Genomic DNA, 15,987 nt, shown 5'->3' on the forward strand with positions numbered 1-15,987 from the left:
TCTGTGGTTTGTTAAGAACTAAAGAAGTTTTTTTTTTTTTTTTTTTTAATTAAGAAGTAAAGAAGTTATATACACATTTTTGAAGGGCTATTTTCCCATTAACATTCACTATGACATTTACGATCCCGGGGGAAAAAAAAGAAAAAAATTCTCTATCATGAAAAGAATGCTATTTTCCTTCTTCATGTCCTCAACAACCATAGAACAAAACTGATACAAGAATTCAATACTAGCTCATAGGCGTTTCCTCCAAAATATGTCAACTGTGAAGGAGTATCACATATTATACATACTATATACAGGTACATGGATTTAAATATAAAAGTAGATACAGATAGTATATAGATATGCCTCTTAGAAATACCATGTTGAAACTAGACTATGGGCTAAATTATGGACATAAGCAATGTATTGTTAAATAAATATTGTTTTTCTATATCTACATGATCACATTAAAGAGTAATCACAGCAAAAAAAAAAAAGAATCACAGCAAACTTGTTATAAAGACAGTCATCATTTATTCCATTTCACACACAGGTAAAATGGATAGAAATGGTATTAAACTGAACTTAGAGAAGACTCCTATGACAAGCAAAACAAATGTGGCCAACAATTTAATTATTATGTATACTTCTAGGAGAGTATTTAAGTAGAACACCAAGAAATATTTTCCAAAACTGTATGTTCTCTGCCAACATTTTGTTTAAAGCCAAAATTTCCCATCATTGTCTTAATCCACGGGAATATTCAAAGTGTAAAACCAATAGGGATATTGCATCTGGATTATAAAATTCAGAGAGAGAGGCATAGAATTGCTAGCACTTCCATTTTAGGCAAGGGCCATTTAGTAATCAGTTCTCAAGAATTTTTTCTTTAAAGATCAGGATTATATTTTTGTCGCTTTTTAAATAACTTATACAACTGAAATCTACCACCTAACATTTCATATGAAATAATAACACATCAAATGTTTAGAACACATATCTAATCTATATTTAATGCTAATAAAAATTACCCATGTTTTAAAGCCTTTCTTAAGCATTTAATTTTTAGGTTATACATCACTTTATTAGGTTTGTGATTGTTTTCTTTCTTATATAAGTAACCTATTTTAAAAGATTAATTTATGAGTAGAGTTAAAATGTAGTAGTTGCTATACTGTAAATATAAAATATATACTGTATATATAAATATACAGTCAGCAACTGTGTATTTAATTTTTTAAAAAAAGATTTTATCTATTTATTTGAGAGAGAGAGAGAGAGAGAATGGGCGGGGGAGGGGCAAAGGGAAAGGGACAAGCAGACTCCCCACCAGACTGGGAACTTGATACTGGGCTCTATCCCAGGACCCCGAGATCATGACCTGAGCCAAAGTCAGATGCTTCCTTGACTGAGCTGCCCAGTCTGCTTCTTTAGATAATTTTTTAAAGGTTGAATCATATGAAATTTATGCTACGTGATACTATTTGACTTACAAAATGGCAATTTATATTGTTCAATCTAATATATATGCTTATGGTATTTGTAAACCTCATTAAATAAAAACTACCTCTTGAAAAAGTTTTTTTTCTTTAGATTAACTTTATAAGGAGGATCAAAATATCAAGTAAAAGCTTGCTTAAAAATCACTTAAAATGTTGATGCATATCTGAAGAAGTACTAAAAGTAAAATTACATGACGGTATAAAGGAAACTTTAAATTATGACATTCAAGCTGCACTTAATTAAAATGTAGTGTGAAAAAGAAATAGACAAAAACAATTCTTAATAGTTAAGGTAATGCTTATGTTTTAACACTCAGATGATAATCAGCCTCATAAACACTATTTTATCTTATTTTATTTACCTTTTTAGAGAGAGAGAGCATGTACAAATGTGCATGAATTGGGGGAGGGGCAGAGGGAAAGAGAGAGATAGGGGGAGAATCTCATTAAGCGGGCTCCATGCCCAGCACAAAGCTAGACATGGGTTTGAATCTCCAGCCCTGAGCTCATGACGTGAGCAGAAATCAGGAGTCACATGCTTGACAGACTGGTCACTCAGGTGCCCTGTTTTATCTTAATTTAATATCTAGGGTTTTACGAAGCATGCCTCAATAATCTGTTATAAAAATGTTCAATTTGTGATAATACTTGACAAAACTAGGTTGGTTGTTTAATACATGGATTTTCAGTACTTAAGTGCAATATATCAAACCTGAAAGCTTACCTCATTGTGTACAGCAGAGTCCCATCGTCCTGGATTCGAAGAAGCTTATTTGGCATTGTCATATTATGAGCGACTGATTTCTTCCCATTGTGAAAGAAGGTATCAGGAGTCCAGATTTTGCTAGCCATTAAATTGTTAAGTCGAAGAATGTTCATAGGACCTTTAAATTTTAACCGTTCATCTTTCCATTTTTGTCGAAAGAAAACATCAATTGTATATTCCTGAAATAGAAAATAGAATTCTTTGGAAAATAATAACTGTTTCAGACATAAGGTCACCATAAAATTCCAACAAAAATAGTAATAAAAAGAGTGTAAAAAGAGAGACTACTATACTGAGAGAAGAAAGTTTTGAAAAATTATTTCTTTATCAATAAATGTTGCCACTTACAATGAGATAAGCGTGTGTATATATACAATTAGCCACATATTATGAAAAGAAAAGTTTAAGTCTACTTTACCCTGGCCTCTTTCAATCGAACAAGGTCTTAAACTGCTTTCCTGCATCCTAGAACTTAGGAGTAAAGGAGAGGGAGCATGCTTGGGAGCAGGGTCTTGGTTATTGTTCTAAGTAGTTTATCTCAAGAAAGGGTAAGCAGGCAGCCTTCTCAGTAGTGAAAAAAAAAAAAAGCAGGAAAAAAGAAACAACTATTAAACATACTGTCAAATATGTATGAGTCATCATCTGCTGTTGCTAAAAGAACTATAAAATATCATATTTCTTTTTTAATCCTAAAAAAATGGTGAGATACCATATTGCTAGCAAGAATGTATTAGTGGATGATAATTTCAATAGAGTTTATTTTATAAAATTTGTTGTAATAAAAATACTTAGACAAGTTACTGTAATCATAAAAATACAAATATTTTACAAATAAATGCCCTCAGGTTAAAATGTACTTATAATATTCATACAGATGAGCTAGTGGCCAATTCCTATATTACCACTGTTCAACACTTTGAGGTTGCTTAATCAATCAGTATGACTTTCTCACCTCCTCTTTCTCATTCCCCTATTCCCAGCCTTTCTCTCTCTCTCTCTCTCTCTCTCTCTGTCCTTTTTAGAATAGACTGTATACATTTTAGACACAAGGTCCAATTCACAATTGTGAATAATACTGATAATCTATTAGATGTTAAAATTTTTGTCAATGTGTTTTTGTGCAAACACTTACATGACAGATCATCAAAATACTCACTCACACACTTGAGAATGGAAATTCAGAAACGATCCTTTGAGCCCAAAGCCACAGTCATCATATTTGAAATAAACACCTTAGCAATTGGCAATTTCATTCAACCAAAATTATGCATTTGAAAAAGGATAGATTAAAAAGGCCATGTACTTATGAAAATATCAAATTATTTGTACAAACTTTAATCAAGTAAGTGATTCCAGTGATGTCTCAAAAACTGAATGGATGAAGAAAATAAGTATCAGCCATAGGTCATGATATATGAACAGGAAGTAAGCGAAGGCTCTGGGCTGTGTCCCTGATCCTTAGGAGACAATTTCATGATTAAACTGATACTCACTCTCAGTGGTTTAGTCCTAATTTTAAAATGTTCAATTCTGTATAGATGTAACTCAGTTTTTTAAAAAAACATCTAGATTGAGAGGTGAATCTTCACTAAGTGTTTATGCAAGTGTTTCTTTCCAATTATGGTTCCCTCAAGTCCAAGCCTAATGTGAATACCTAAGGCATTTATTTGTCCAGGAAAATTGAATGCATTTTACAACTTTCTATAAAACATCAAACTCAAATTTTCCATTTCTGTAAAATTATGATAAGTTTTATCTGTTTCAGAAGCTGTTGCTAAGGCAATCATTTCCTGCAGATTTACCCTATAAGAGATACACAAGGTTTATAAGCAGGAAGCTTCAGGTGAGTTCTTTTTGAAAAGTGTTCTCAGGAAAACTGTTTCTGAGCATTGATGGTGTCCTAGTATGTCTGTCAACCTGCTGAGAATGATCTGTGCCTCTTCTCTCCCACCCACTCCACCCAGGTACTCACATTTTGTTGTAGGCAATTTTAACAATCCCCACTTCTTACTACTTCTCACCTAAAGCAAGTTTCTTACCTGCCTGAGTCAGGAACTACTCCTAACCACACTCTCAGTCCTTTGAACACCCAGAAAATACATAGCCAGATGACTGTGTATCTTCATTACTCGTAAAGTGTTCTATTACTGTAAGATTCCATGCTGCAATTGTATGTTTCTTCCTCTGCCTCTAGACATGCTTGCAAATCTTCACAAAAGGCACCATGGCTTTCATCTGTGTATTATCTTAGTTTGTTTTCAGACATATATGAGAGTATAAAGAATATAATAAACATCTTGTAACCATTGCCAGCAGAAATGCCACCTCAAATATTATTGAAGACTTCTCTCTCATTTATTCCTCCTCAATCACATGGCCCTAACTCTCCGAGGAAATAATTATCTTGGATTTGGTGTTTATCATTCCCATACAGGTGCTTAAATATTTACCACATAAATATATGTTTCCATATCACATTTTCAACATTTATGTAAATGGTATCATATAGTGTGTATACTTTCTTGACACTAACTTTCTTAGCTACATTATTGAAATTCATTCATGGTAATTTATCTAGTACTTTGATTCATTTCCATTGCTACATAGCATTATCTTTTGAGAATATTTCACAATATTCACCCTTTTTCTATGTTCTTTTTTTTTCCCATTTCCAATCTGTTATATAGCAAGTAATACTGCTACAAGCATTATTATACTACACTTTCAGGACAAAGACCTAAGAGTTACTCTAAACTAGATCAAACTTTCTTTGTAAAGGGCCAATTAATAAACACTGGAGGCTTTACAAGTTATATGGTATTACAACCACCCAATTTTGCTACTGTAGTGTGAAAGTCTTCACTGATGATACATAAATGAGTCATAGTGGTTATATTCCAGTAGGTCTTTGTTTATAAAAATAGGTAACTGATAGGATTTGGGCTGATGGCCCACGGAATGTCCACCACTGCTGTAGAGTAAACCTACATGTGGGAATACCATAATGTATTTTATGTATATCCTCAACACAACAAGATATTTTCAAATTGAAATCCTAGAGGTCTGTACTCATGAACTCTCTTGTTTCTGTACAACTTGATATAAATAGAATATTTCATTATAGCCATTGTGATTAGTGTAGAATGGCTGATACTTCTACCATTGATTTCTCTATTGACTAATGAAATTTAACATATTTTCATGGATTTATTAAACACTCTACTTTTTATGAAGGGTCTGTTTATTTCATGTACTCCATTTCCTCTTGGGTTGTCTTTTTATTATTGAGTTATAGAAATTATTTACATTTTCTGAATATAAATATTTTAAATATTAAATATACTACTCAGTATATTTACTACTCAGTAAGAATTATAATAAAGATTATAAAAGTATGCAAATATCATAAATACATCCCTGTACATTTCTTCTAAAGATGCAGAAGTTCTGCTTTTTAACATTTAGGTTGTGGAATTATTATGTATGAGAAAAAAATTCAACATTGTTTGTTGGTTGGTTTGTTTGTTTTCAACTTCCTAGTACTATTTATTGACTGATACATCTTTCTCCACAGATTTGTAATGACATTTCTCTGATGTATATATTGTCCATACCTATGTACCCAGTGTCCATGTTTCTGAGATTTCTTTTCTTTTCTATTGTTTATCTTTCCCTGCATTAATTCCAAAGTCATGGTTACTACAGTTATATAATAAGCATAATTAATAGTATTTTCAGTATTATTCAGTCAAAGACAATTTTTAATTCCTATTATGGCTTTTCTTTTTCTTTATGTAGGAGATACGTGAAGTACGTTTGTATTTCCAAATGTATTGGTTTCCTTAATTATATTTTTGTCATTGATGTATAATTTTGCTGGATTTTAATAAGAGACTATGTTCTGAAGATACCATTTCCAATTTATTAAAAATATCTTTGGATATAATGGTAATTCAGTCCATTTAGATTTAATGTGATTACTTAAATATCGGACATATCCCCAGACTGTATTGTTTTAGCAGTGACCATTAAAATTATGAAGATCGAAGGGATCACTTATATAGATGTGTCATGATTAACTTATAAAAATAAGGAGGAAAAAATTCTAGAAAATTAAAGAAAATGAATCACTGAAGAGCAGAAATACACACACACTCACACAATAGCAGGAAAGAAAAATAGCAAACTCAGAAAAAAAAAATTTAAGAAGCATGTAGAGATAAACAGTGTCAAACAGGGGCGCCTGGGTGGCTCAGTGAGTGAAAGCCTCTGCCTTCGGCTCAGGTCATGATCCCAGGGTCCTGGGATCAAGCCCCGCATTGGGCTCTCTGCTCAGCAGGGAGCCTGCTTCCCCCACCCCCACCTGCCTCTCTGCCTACTTGTGATCTCTGTCAAATAAATAAGTAAAATCTTATAAATTAATTAATTAATTAAAGCAGTGACTGAAGCCTTGCTAATAGAGAATATAAAGAACCATGCTGGCACTCTCACCGCCCCCGTAAGTCAATGCTGGTCGTAGAGGTAAACCACTCAGGAATGGTCGAGTGACGTCTCCTTCAGCTGCTCTCAGTGTTTTGTGATTTAGAATCAGGTGAGTTTGCAAGTTATAGAATTTAGTTTTGATTAAACTAACTCGAACAAAAATAGACAAATGGCTTCAAAAGATCATTGCTAAATGACAGCACGGATTGAAGAAAACACTAATCATTACGCAAGCACAAGTGAACAACAGCAGCGAACAAGGAGTATCTGTGCCTAACCTGAGGTCTTCATTAGCCACATAAAGGATGGTGACCTAATCAAGTCTTACAAGAAATCTGCAAAGCAAATTTATAATTATCAATGGGGCTATTTAAAGTATGAGTTTATAACCACTGTTTCCTAATGATGACATTCATCTTAAGCACATATTGTACCCTGGAATAATGGTTACTGTGGCATAAGGCCATTGCAAGCAGCAAGTTCTTTTAAAAACTAAACATTCAGACCATGAGGAGAAGCATCGAGAATTGGTGGATGACTTTTTAAAAATTAGCGTGATGGTTCAGTAACCAATAGCCAATGACAGATTTCTTAGATTTGAATTTATGTATCTTTTTCACCCATAAGTTATCAAAATAAATATCAAAATATAAATTTAGAATCAGATCTTTGATTGTTATTATTTTAAAGTACTTAGATAAATTTTTAAATAATACAGTTAAATAGATGAATTGCTAAAATATCATCATGAATGACAATCTTAAGTGAGAGCAAAAATAAATCTACTTTATTAATAAATATCATTATTTCTGAAATAATGATATGCATCTTACCTTTTATTATTCCAATTTATGTGTTAGTGTTTATCTTATATTTTAATGTATTAATAAAAATATACAGGTAAATAAATAAATACAGTTGATTCACCAGTTTTTGTGGTTTTGTTTTCTAGATTAAAATGGCAGGGTAAGGAGTATTTCAGTCAAATAATATTTATTGCATATCCTTAAGGGTAACAGGATTTCCAAATTATTTGCACTTGATTTCCTTAAATGCATATAAAATGCATATTCTCAGTATTTGAAAAGATCTTTTCCTGAAAGATGCCTTAAAATAAACCTCAGGCTTGCCATGAGTGTATACTAGTAGACTAAGTCAATGCTTTATTTGTGTTGCTAGAAATACAAAAGAATGCAATTTCTTCATATAAACTTAAGACTTGGACCCATGAATTGAGATTCTAAAAGGAATAAATAACAACAAGATCAACTACAAAATCCCTCAGGGAATATACAAACAACTAAGAAGCGAACTTAGGAAGACACCAAAAAAATCACAAAGATGGATTAGCGCGCAGCTATGCCACAGTCTATGCTCCAGAGACATGACTCTGACTGTTGGGTGAGACCAACAAGTTGAAGAATCCACATGCTTCAGGATTGGAAAAATTCTTTAAAGGAAACTTATCCAAATTCTCCTTTTTATAGCTGGGGTTATAGCTAAATTGCATCAGTTTCCTGTCTCCAAGCTTGGTAGAGGCAAAACCCACACAAGGATACAACTTCCAGTCCAATGTTTTAACTACCAATAAGTATTATTTCCGTATTTGGTACTTCAAACAAAGATGATTTCAAAGACACGTTCACTTAGTGAAGGCAGATTATTTTTTGTGCCTGATTACATTAATTATAAGTCAATGCATGTAGCCAATTTCTGAAGAATTCTATCTATTCACTGAAACATAACCAAGTTACAGGACTGCTCTGGGGATGATTTCTTATTTACTTTGATTTACTGAGCATGTTTTAAAGTACCAAAATTTATTTCATTTTACCCTTTTTGCTAAAAAAGGCTAGTCTCCTCTAAAGAAATAACACCCTTGGAATATACAAGAATGGTTAAGCTCAGACACTTCCAGTTGTTACTCAAAAGGGTATGAAAAGTACATGTAACCCAGTATTAGCATTGCAAAAATTGCAAAAAAAAAAAAAAAATGGAGAAGCTTTAGAACAGAGCAGCAGTGTGCCAGTCAATCCAGTTAATACAAGATCATAAAACCTTATTATGCAAAGAAGCTCACACAAACAGATTCAGAATACCACAGCTGCTGCAATCTCTGACCACTGTTCAGGTAAGGTGTCTAGGTTTTCTCTTTGGAACTAGGGGCTGAGCAAGTTTCACAAACAAATTAAAAACTGATACTACAGAGTCAGAATCTGAGAGTAGATTATTAAAATATATCTAATAAAATATTCAAAATGATGAATAGCTATAATAGTTCATTGCAATTTGCTTAATAGAATTTTTAAACTTCACAATAACTGTATTAAAATATGCAAAATATCCTAATTTCACAGGTGAAAAATACCTCAGAAACCATACCTATTTAAAGAAGGAGATAGAGAAGGCCAAGCTTTGAATTCAAGTGTGCTTCGTAACACCATTCCCTTTTTGTTACATCATACGTAAAAAACAATCCTTGAAGGCAGGACATCAGAGTGAAATTGCCATCTTTTATAGACCAGTTAATAGATGTTAGTCATGGATTGTGGAAGGTTACAGGGAGAATTTAGTTGCAAAGTTGAGAATGGAGTTTTAGAATCTCTGTCGAAGTCTTCTTCCCACATTGAAAACTGACTTAAACATTGGATCAAAAGATAACAAAAATAATAAATCAAGTAATTTAAAATAGATGTTAAGAATAAGAACTTAGGCTCTGTGGTTGGGTTGACTAGGGTACATGACCTTGAGCAGGTTTTTTAATCTCACTATTCCAGATGACATATCTATAAAATGGTGACAATAATAAAATCGACTTCTTCTTATAAGGACAAAGTGGATAATATGTACAAAGTTCTCGGAAACAGTTTGGACATTAAGGAAGGAAGCTTGATATAAATCACCTTCAAAATATGTTTCTTCCCCCATTGCCCATACTCAACAACAGGGCAGTGAGACAAGTGAGGGACACCCAGCAGCAAAAGGGTCATGACATAAAGTGCCAACAGCACAGGCTGAGCCACACAAAGTCCATTAAGGAATAAGCCACCTGAGATTTTGGTGTTTGGGCAATAAAGAGGTCACTGAGAAGATATCACAAATGTGATCCATGGGATAACCTGCCTTTGCGGCTATACAAACGGCCCCAATTGCCAAGAGAGAACCACCAACAGAACAGGCTAAGTAAAAATATATTGTCCTCCATTTTTGTCATCTCCCTTTCCCTTGCCTCAACTCCGGCAGACCCAAAAAGAGGAGAGGAAGAGCAGATTACAGCCTTTTGCCCACTGCACATCGCTTAGCTGTGAACATGGCCGTGAAAAGGAGAGAAGATCCAACCAGCATCAAAGACTGATGTTTCAATTGGCCTGCACCGGACTCTTTGATATTTGAAAGTGAACAGAAAGCTACAGGATGCACTCAAGTTATTGTCACAATGTTGGGGGTGGGGAGGGAGATCCAAAAATGAAGTGTTGTTGAATTTGATCAGCTGAATTTCTAAAGCCCTTGGGATAAAGTCCAAACACTTTCTTGCAGCGTCCAAGTCCCAGCATGATCCTCCCCACCCTTTCCTCTCTAGTCTGGTGTTCGGCAGTACGCACCCTCCCACTCCACTCTGTCTGGAGCAATACTGATACTTCAGGGCCTCTGATGTGTCCTGTTCCAACCAAGTCCTGAAACTCACTGATCTCTGCTTCAGAGGCTCTTCCCTACCAGTCCCTACATCTGGCCAACTTTCATTCCACACTAACAAGGATTGTGATCACCTTCTTCAACGCTGTAACACCAGTATCAAACAAACTGCCCGGAACACAGGAAATAAACAACAATTAGTCAATGAATGAATGAATGAGAGGCATCATTAGAAATTAAATGTAGTAACAAGGATTCTGGGCAACAAGAACTCTAATTCCCTAAAGAGAAAGGCATCAGCAGAGGCATAGGGTAGATAAGCTCTCAGATATCTTATGGCACTCACCTGCCCGCAATACCTTAATCCTTAAATTAAACAATGTGAAGTGTATAATGTTTGCATGTGTGTTTTTGTGTAACTATATTAAACTAACCACAGTAGTCTTTTAGTCTGTACGGTGGCTACATTTTAAAGAATGTTGACACTTATCAAAACAGCTATGCCATTAATCAGTCCTCTGGTAAAAGAGATCTACTGTGTTTTAAAGTTTCATTTGGAGATGGTTTCGCAGCTTTCTTTTTTGGGCAATTGGCCATAAGGCCTTTGTGATCCGGCTCTGTGTTTCTTTCTAGCCTCATCTCTGGATGACATCCTCATCCCACCCCACCCCACCCCACCCCCCACCCCGCCACCCCCCACTCCCACTCCCCACCCCCCGCCAAGATCCTTTAAAGCATTCTGGGCTCAAGTCACACTGAATTTTTGCATTTTACTAAATTCAACCAGCCTTTCCAGTTTGTGCTAAAACACTCCCCTCATTTGTCCTCTGTAGTTATCTTCTTTTCCTAGAAACCTTCTCAGATATAGATATCCTATACCCACATACCCTCTGCTACATAGTCATCCATAAATACTTCAATAAATGCATGATCCCACTGTTTCAAAGTTGATAACTTTTCTTAGCTGTTTCCCCACATCACTGTGAACAACTTGAGGACAAGCACTGGTTATACTTAGGGATTTCAGCTCCCACACGGCGACAGACACAGAGCACGTACTTAGTAAATCTTGTTGAAATGAGCAAACACAACTCACGCCTTGTAGTAGCTCACACAGCAGTAAAGAAGAAAGACGTGAAGATTTTTATAATCCAGTATGCGAAGGCATAAAAACGTGAGTACACCATGTGGTGGAACACAAGGACAAGGACTAACCCTACTTGGAGTAGCCAACAAAGACATTGGAGAAGATGAAACTTGAACTTGGCCTTGAATAAATGAAAGATCTCCAGTTGGCCAACGGGGGAAGCATCACAAGAAAAGTGAAAAACATCTCCACAGAGTTGTTAAAGATAATGGCATGTTCAGAAAACAGTGAGTTCAATGCAATCTTTAAAAAGAAAAACCTCACTGATGGTTATAATGCCTTACAGCTACTGCCCTCTGTCTCGCCTCCTCTCCTCAACCATGTTGCTTAAAAATGTTGCTTCCACGATTTCTCCATTTCCTCACCTCCCACATGCTCAACCCACTGCAATCTGGTTGCCTTTACCACGATCAGCAAATACCTCTGTGTTCTTAATCTAATGATACATTTGAATCCTTTTCTTGGCTTTTCCATACCATGATATCCTTGCTCTGTCCCTACATTTTCAGTGCTCTCTTGCATTGGTATTGGGCGCCTGGGTGGCTCAGTGGGTTAAAGTCTCTGCCTTCGGCTCAGGCCATGGTCCCGGGGTCCTGGGATCGAGCCCCGCATCGGGCTCTCTGCTCTGTGGGGAGCCTGCTTCCTCCTCTCTCTGCCTGCCTCCCTGCCTGCTTGTGATCGATCTCTCTCTCTGTCAAATGAATAAATAAAATCTTAAAAAAAAATCATATTCTCCTGGTGTGGTAGGAAACCATTGGGAAAATCCTCACCATGGCATATGATACTTTCTGTGTCTGCCAACAATCTACATGTAATGGTAACCCCTAAGAAAATTTATGGGAGTAGCATCAATAGACAACATCTATTATTCTTGACTAGGGAAAACAAATTCTGTGGGACACCCCCCAGAACAAAGATTCTACCCTTGAAACTTGGAGAAAGAACATGTGACCTCTGCAATTTTAATTTTTAAAAAATCACTCATGTTCAGAAATTATAACTATTTATTATTTAGTTTATAAAAAGGAATGGGGGAATGTTAAAGAGTGCCCTCCTCTGTAGGAAGTCAAGAGAACTATCACCTGAACCCCACCCTCTTGCAGGAAGGCAGGATGGAGTCAATCTAGTCAAACTGCCTTTATTCGCCCTCTTTTCTGAAACCATTACCCCACCCCCTAGGTTAGATTTTACTCTGGGCAAAATCCAAGAGTCCTCCCCATTACCATATAAATAATACCACCATCAGTATATAGAATCCTACTTTTTTTTTTTTTCCCAAAATTTTATTTATTTATTTGACAGAGAGAGGTCACAAGGAGGCAGAGAGGCAGGCAGAGGGGTAAAGGGAAGCAGGCTCCCCGCTGAGCAGAGAGCCTGATGTAATGCAGGGCTCCATCCCAGGACCCTGAGATCATGACCTCAGCTGAAGGCAGAGGCTTAACCCACTGAGCCACCCAGGTGCCCTTACAGAATCCTACCCTGACAGAAAAATGTAAGTGATACAAACATCTGACTATGGTTCATCATTGCATCTGATAAGGAATAAAAGGCAGTGATTTCTAACTTGTGTTGTTAAGGATCGAAACATGGTCTGTTTCAGAAAAGGAAATCCTCCTTTATGTTGACAGACACCTCCAGTCGCTTCATGGTCTCCTCTAAAATCTGTTTTATTCTCTTGTATTCTAGACTTGCTGTGAAAGTACAATGACCATTTCACCCGAAATCTCTTTCTTGCACAATGTTATACATGCCCATGGTTTCAACTACCATCACATGGCCCCCATGCTTCCCTCCCAAGCTCTGCCTATAGGTCGGCACCTAGACATCACTGATTAAATCTCTCACAAAGACCCAAACTCAGTGTATCCAAAACATAAGTGCTGGCATACCCCACGACTAGCATACCCCACGACTAGCAATTAGACTGGCATACCCCATGACTAGCAATTACGGTTCCACAGGAACCCAGGAAGGAATGCAGGAAACAATCCAATCCAAGTGTCTATGAGTCACATTTTAAGGGACAATATTAAAAACTCTAAGAGGATACTGGAAAATACTGACTAGCTGAATGCATGCTCTCAAAGTCTAATTTCTATCCTTCCAAAATATTAGTAACCTTCCAGTCATCAACTTCAACAGGCCAATTTTGATGTGGGTTAAATGACTACTTGTGGTAAGCAGTATTTGCCATGTTTATAACAGGTTTCCTTATCTAGCTACATTTACAAATGACGACTTCTGATAAGGGTTAACACCTAAGTCCAGTGTCAATTTTTGACCAAATGTCAAGATCTAATAACTAAGTCTCCCTATGATGTTAACTGCCAAAATACAGAATACCTCAAGAGCTTCTGGTGAGTCTAAGAGATAATGCACTCTGTTTTCAAAGGGACAGAAAATGATTAATCAAGGGGATTTAAGTGATCAATAAACCAAAGTCATAACTTAATCTGACAGCCTGCTTCTTAATAGCATAATGGGAAACTCAGGTTCAGAAATCTGGAGGTGATTTCAAAATTTGCACTGTTTAACCCTAACAGTACTGCAAGAGATTACCATTTAGACTGGGGTTTTTAGTTTAGGTTTTAGCGCAGTTTTAGGTTTTAGTTTAGGTTTTAGCTATACCACTTATGCCTAAAGACCATGCACACACAGTGAAAATGTTTACTAATACGGGAAAAGATCTAATATAGAAACTAAGGAGAAAAGAAAAAGCAAAAATAACAGAGGAATGAGTTATAAATTGCTCAAATGCACTTGCCTATTGAAAACTTGGTCAACTGTCAGCTACTAGTACATTCCCAACTTTAATTACCTTCTTACTCATGAATTTTTTAGATGTTGAAATAAAAGATTTTTAAACTTAATTGCAGACACTGTAATTAGAATCTTTAATTATAATTTAGATCTGCAACTTTCTTTGGACAATTACACTAGTTAATGATTCTGAGATAACAGAATGTCTAAGCGTGTGTGTTCCCTTGGTTCTTAATTCTTTTTGCTATGCTGCTTTTTCCTCTCAGGCTAATGTCACAACAAATCTACATCACTGACCTGAACAGGATGTAGAGGTTTGGGTCTTTGCACACTGCATAGAAATTAGTGTATTAGCTAAGCTATTAAAAGTGAAATTAAATATATTCTTTAATTTTTTTCTCATAACCAAGCTGCTTCTATAAGGCATGAGTTAGATATCTTCATGTCCATGGGGGCGCCTGGGTGGCTCAGTGGGTTGAGCCGCTGCCTTCGGCTCAGGTCATGATCTCAGGGTCCTGGGATCGAGTCCCGCATCGGGCTCTCTGCTCAGTAGGGAGCCTGCTTCCTTCTCTCTCTCTCTGCCTGCCTCTCAGTGTACTTGTAATTTCTCTCTGTCAAATAAATAAATAAAATCTTTAAAAAAAAAAAAGATATCTTCATGTCCACTTGCACATATGGTTAATAATAATGTGTTTTCCTTCCACATATAATATATTTCATTTTCTTTAGAGTGTCACAGATAAGTTTCACTTCTGGGCCATCTATACTAACATAAATTCAAATTTTTCTCATTTATTTATCTTGCTTTCCAGCAAAAGTAATATCAAGATAGAAAGTCATTATATTTGGTGATGATGAAGACCAAATCATTTCTTGTTATAAAATGTATATATGTTTTTAAGTTGAGTTCTGTCTTGCCTAATAGGTTCACAATATGAGTGTGTGTTTGTGTGCGCACACGCACATGTGTGTGTTACATGTATATAGAGGTTAGTCAACTTTAATTTCCCCCAGTTTCATCTTTCTTCTTAGATTTGGACAAATAACAAACAATACCTGTTGAGTGATGAAACTATCTCTTGTATCTCACTCAAAATCCTTCCCATATCACACAGTATTATGGATACCAATTACTAGTGTATTGTCTCTGAGCTCCAAATGCAGACTCCTTTCCCCTTTTTTGGAAGACAGCTCCGTGTGTGTGTGTGTGTGTGTGTGTGTGTGTGTGTGTGTTTTCTTTGCTTGTTTGTGATGCTTCACCCCAAATGTAGATGCTGCCTTCTGCATATAGTAGTTCTGCATTACTTAGAGCTTTCTTTTACCCTGTTTTATTATTAAAGCACCTTGTTCTAGTTAATAATTCATTTTATTAGATCTTCCCTGTTCAAACTACATTTATAGATCCTTTCTTCTGATTGGACTCTGATTACAAAGCACGTGCCCCCTTGATGGTTTTGCAATTCGTAAAACTTCCTCCAAGCCAGCTACCTAAGTAAACAAGGTGAATAAAGATGTAAGTAATGTAGAAAATCTGACGTGACCCAAAGAATTCTATAGGACTGTGTTAGGCTAGGTAATGCAAGGGAAATGAATCATTAGGAAAAAGGTCTGGCGCCTTCGAGTGTTTCAAGAGCCCACCAAGATGTTAAGTATGTACTTCATCTAGGGAATATCCCTACATACAAAGTGCACCTGCATATTACTCTTTCTCT

General features: G+C 35.9%; 1 protein-coding gene across 2 annotated transcripts in view; it reads right to left on the bottom strand.

The window, feature by feature from the left end:
- Positions 1–15,987, bottom strand: part of GABRA2 (gamma-aminobutyric acid type A receptor subunit alpha2) — a 122,067-nt gene that overhangs the window by 49,292 nt on the left and 56,788 nt on the right. For both annotated transcript variants that reach the window (XM_013062707.2, XM_004764910.3), the window contains exon 5: positions 2,212–2,432. In XM_013062707.2, the coding sequence (XP_012918161.1) occupies positions 2,212–2,432 (221 nt within the window). The remainder of the gene's footprint in view (positions 1–2,211; positions 2,433–15,987) is intronic.

The sequence above is a fragment of the Mustela putorius genome, unplaced genomic scaffold (genome assembly GCF_011764305.1).
Source record: "Mustela putorius furo isolate JIRA1106 unplaced genomic scaffold, ASM1176430v1.1 tig00000430_pilon_pilon_pilon, whole genome shotgun sequence".
Taxonomy (NCBI): Eukaryota; Metazoa; Chordata; class Mammalia; order Carnivora; family Mustelidae; genus Mustela; species Mustela putorius.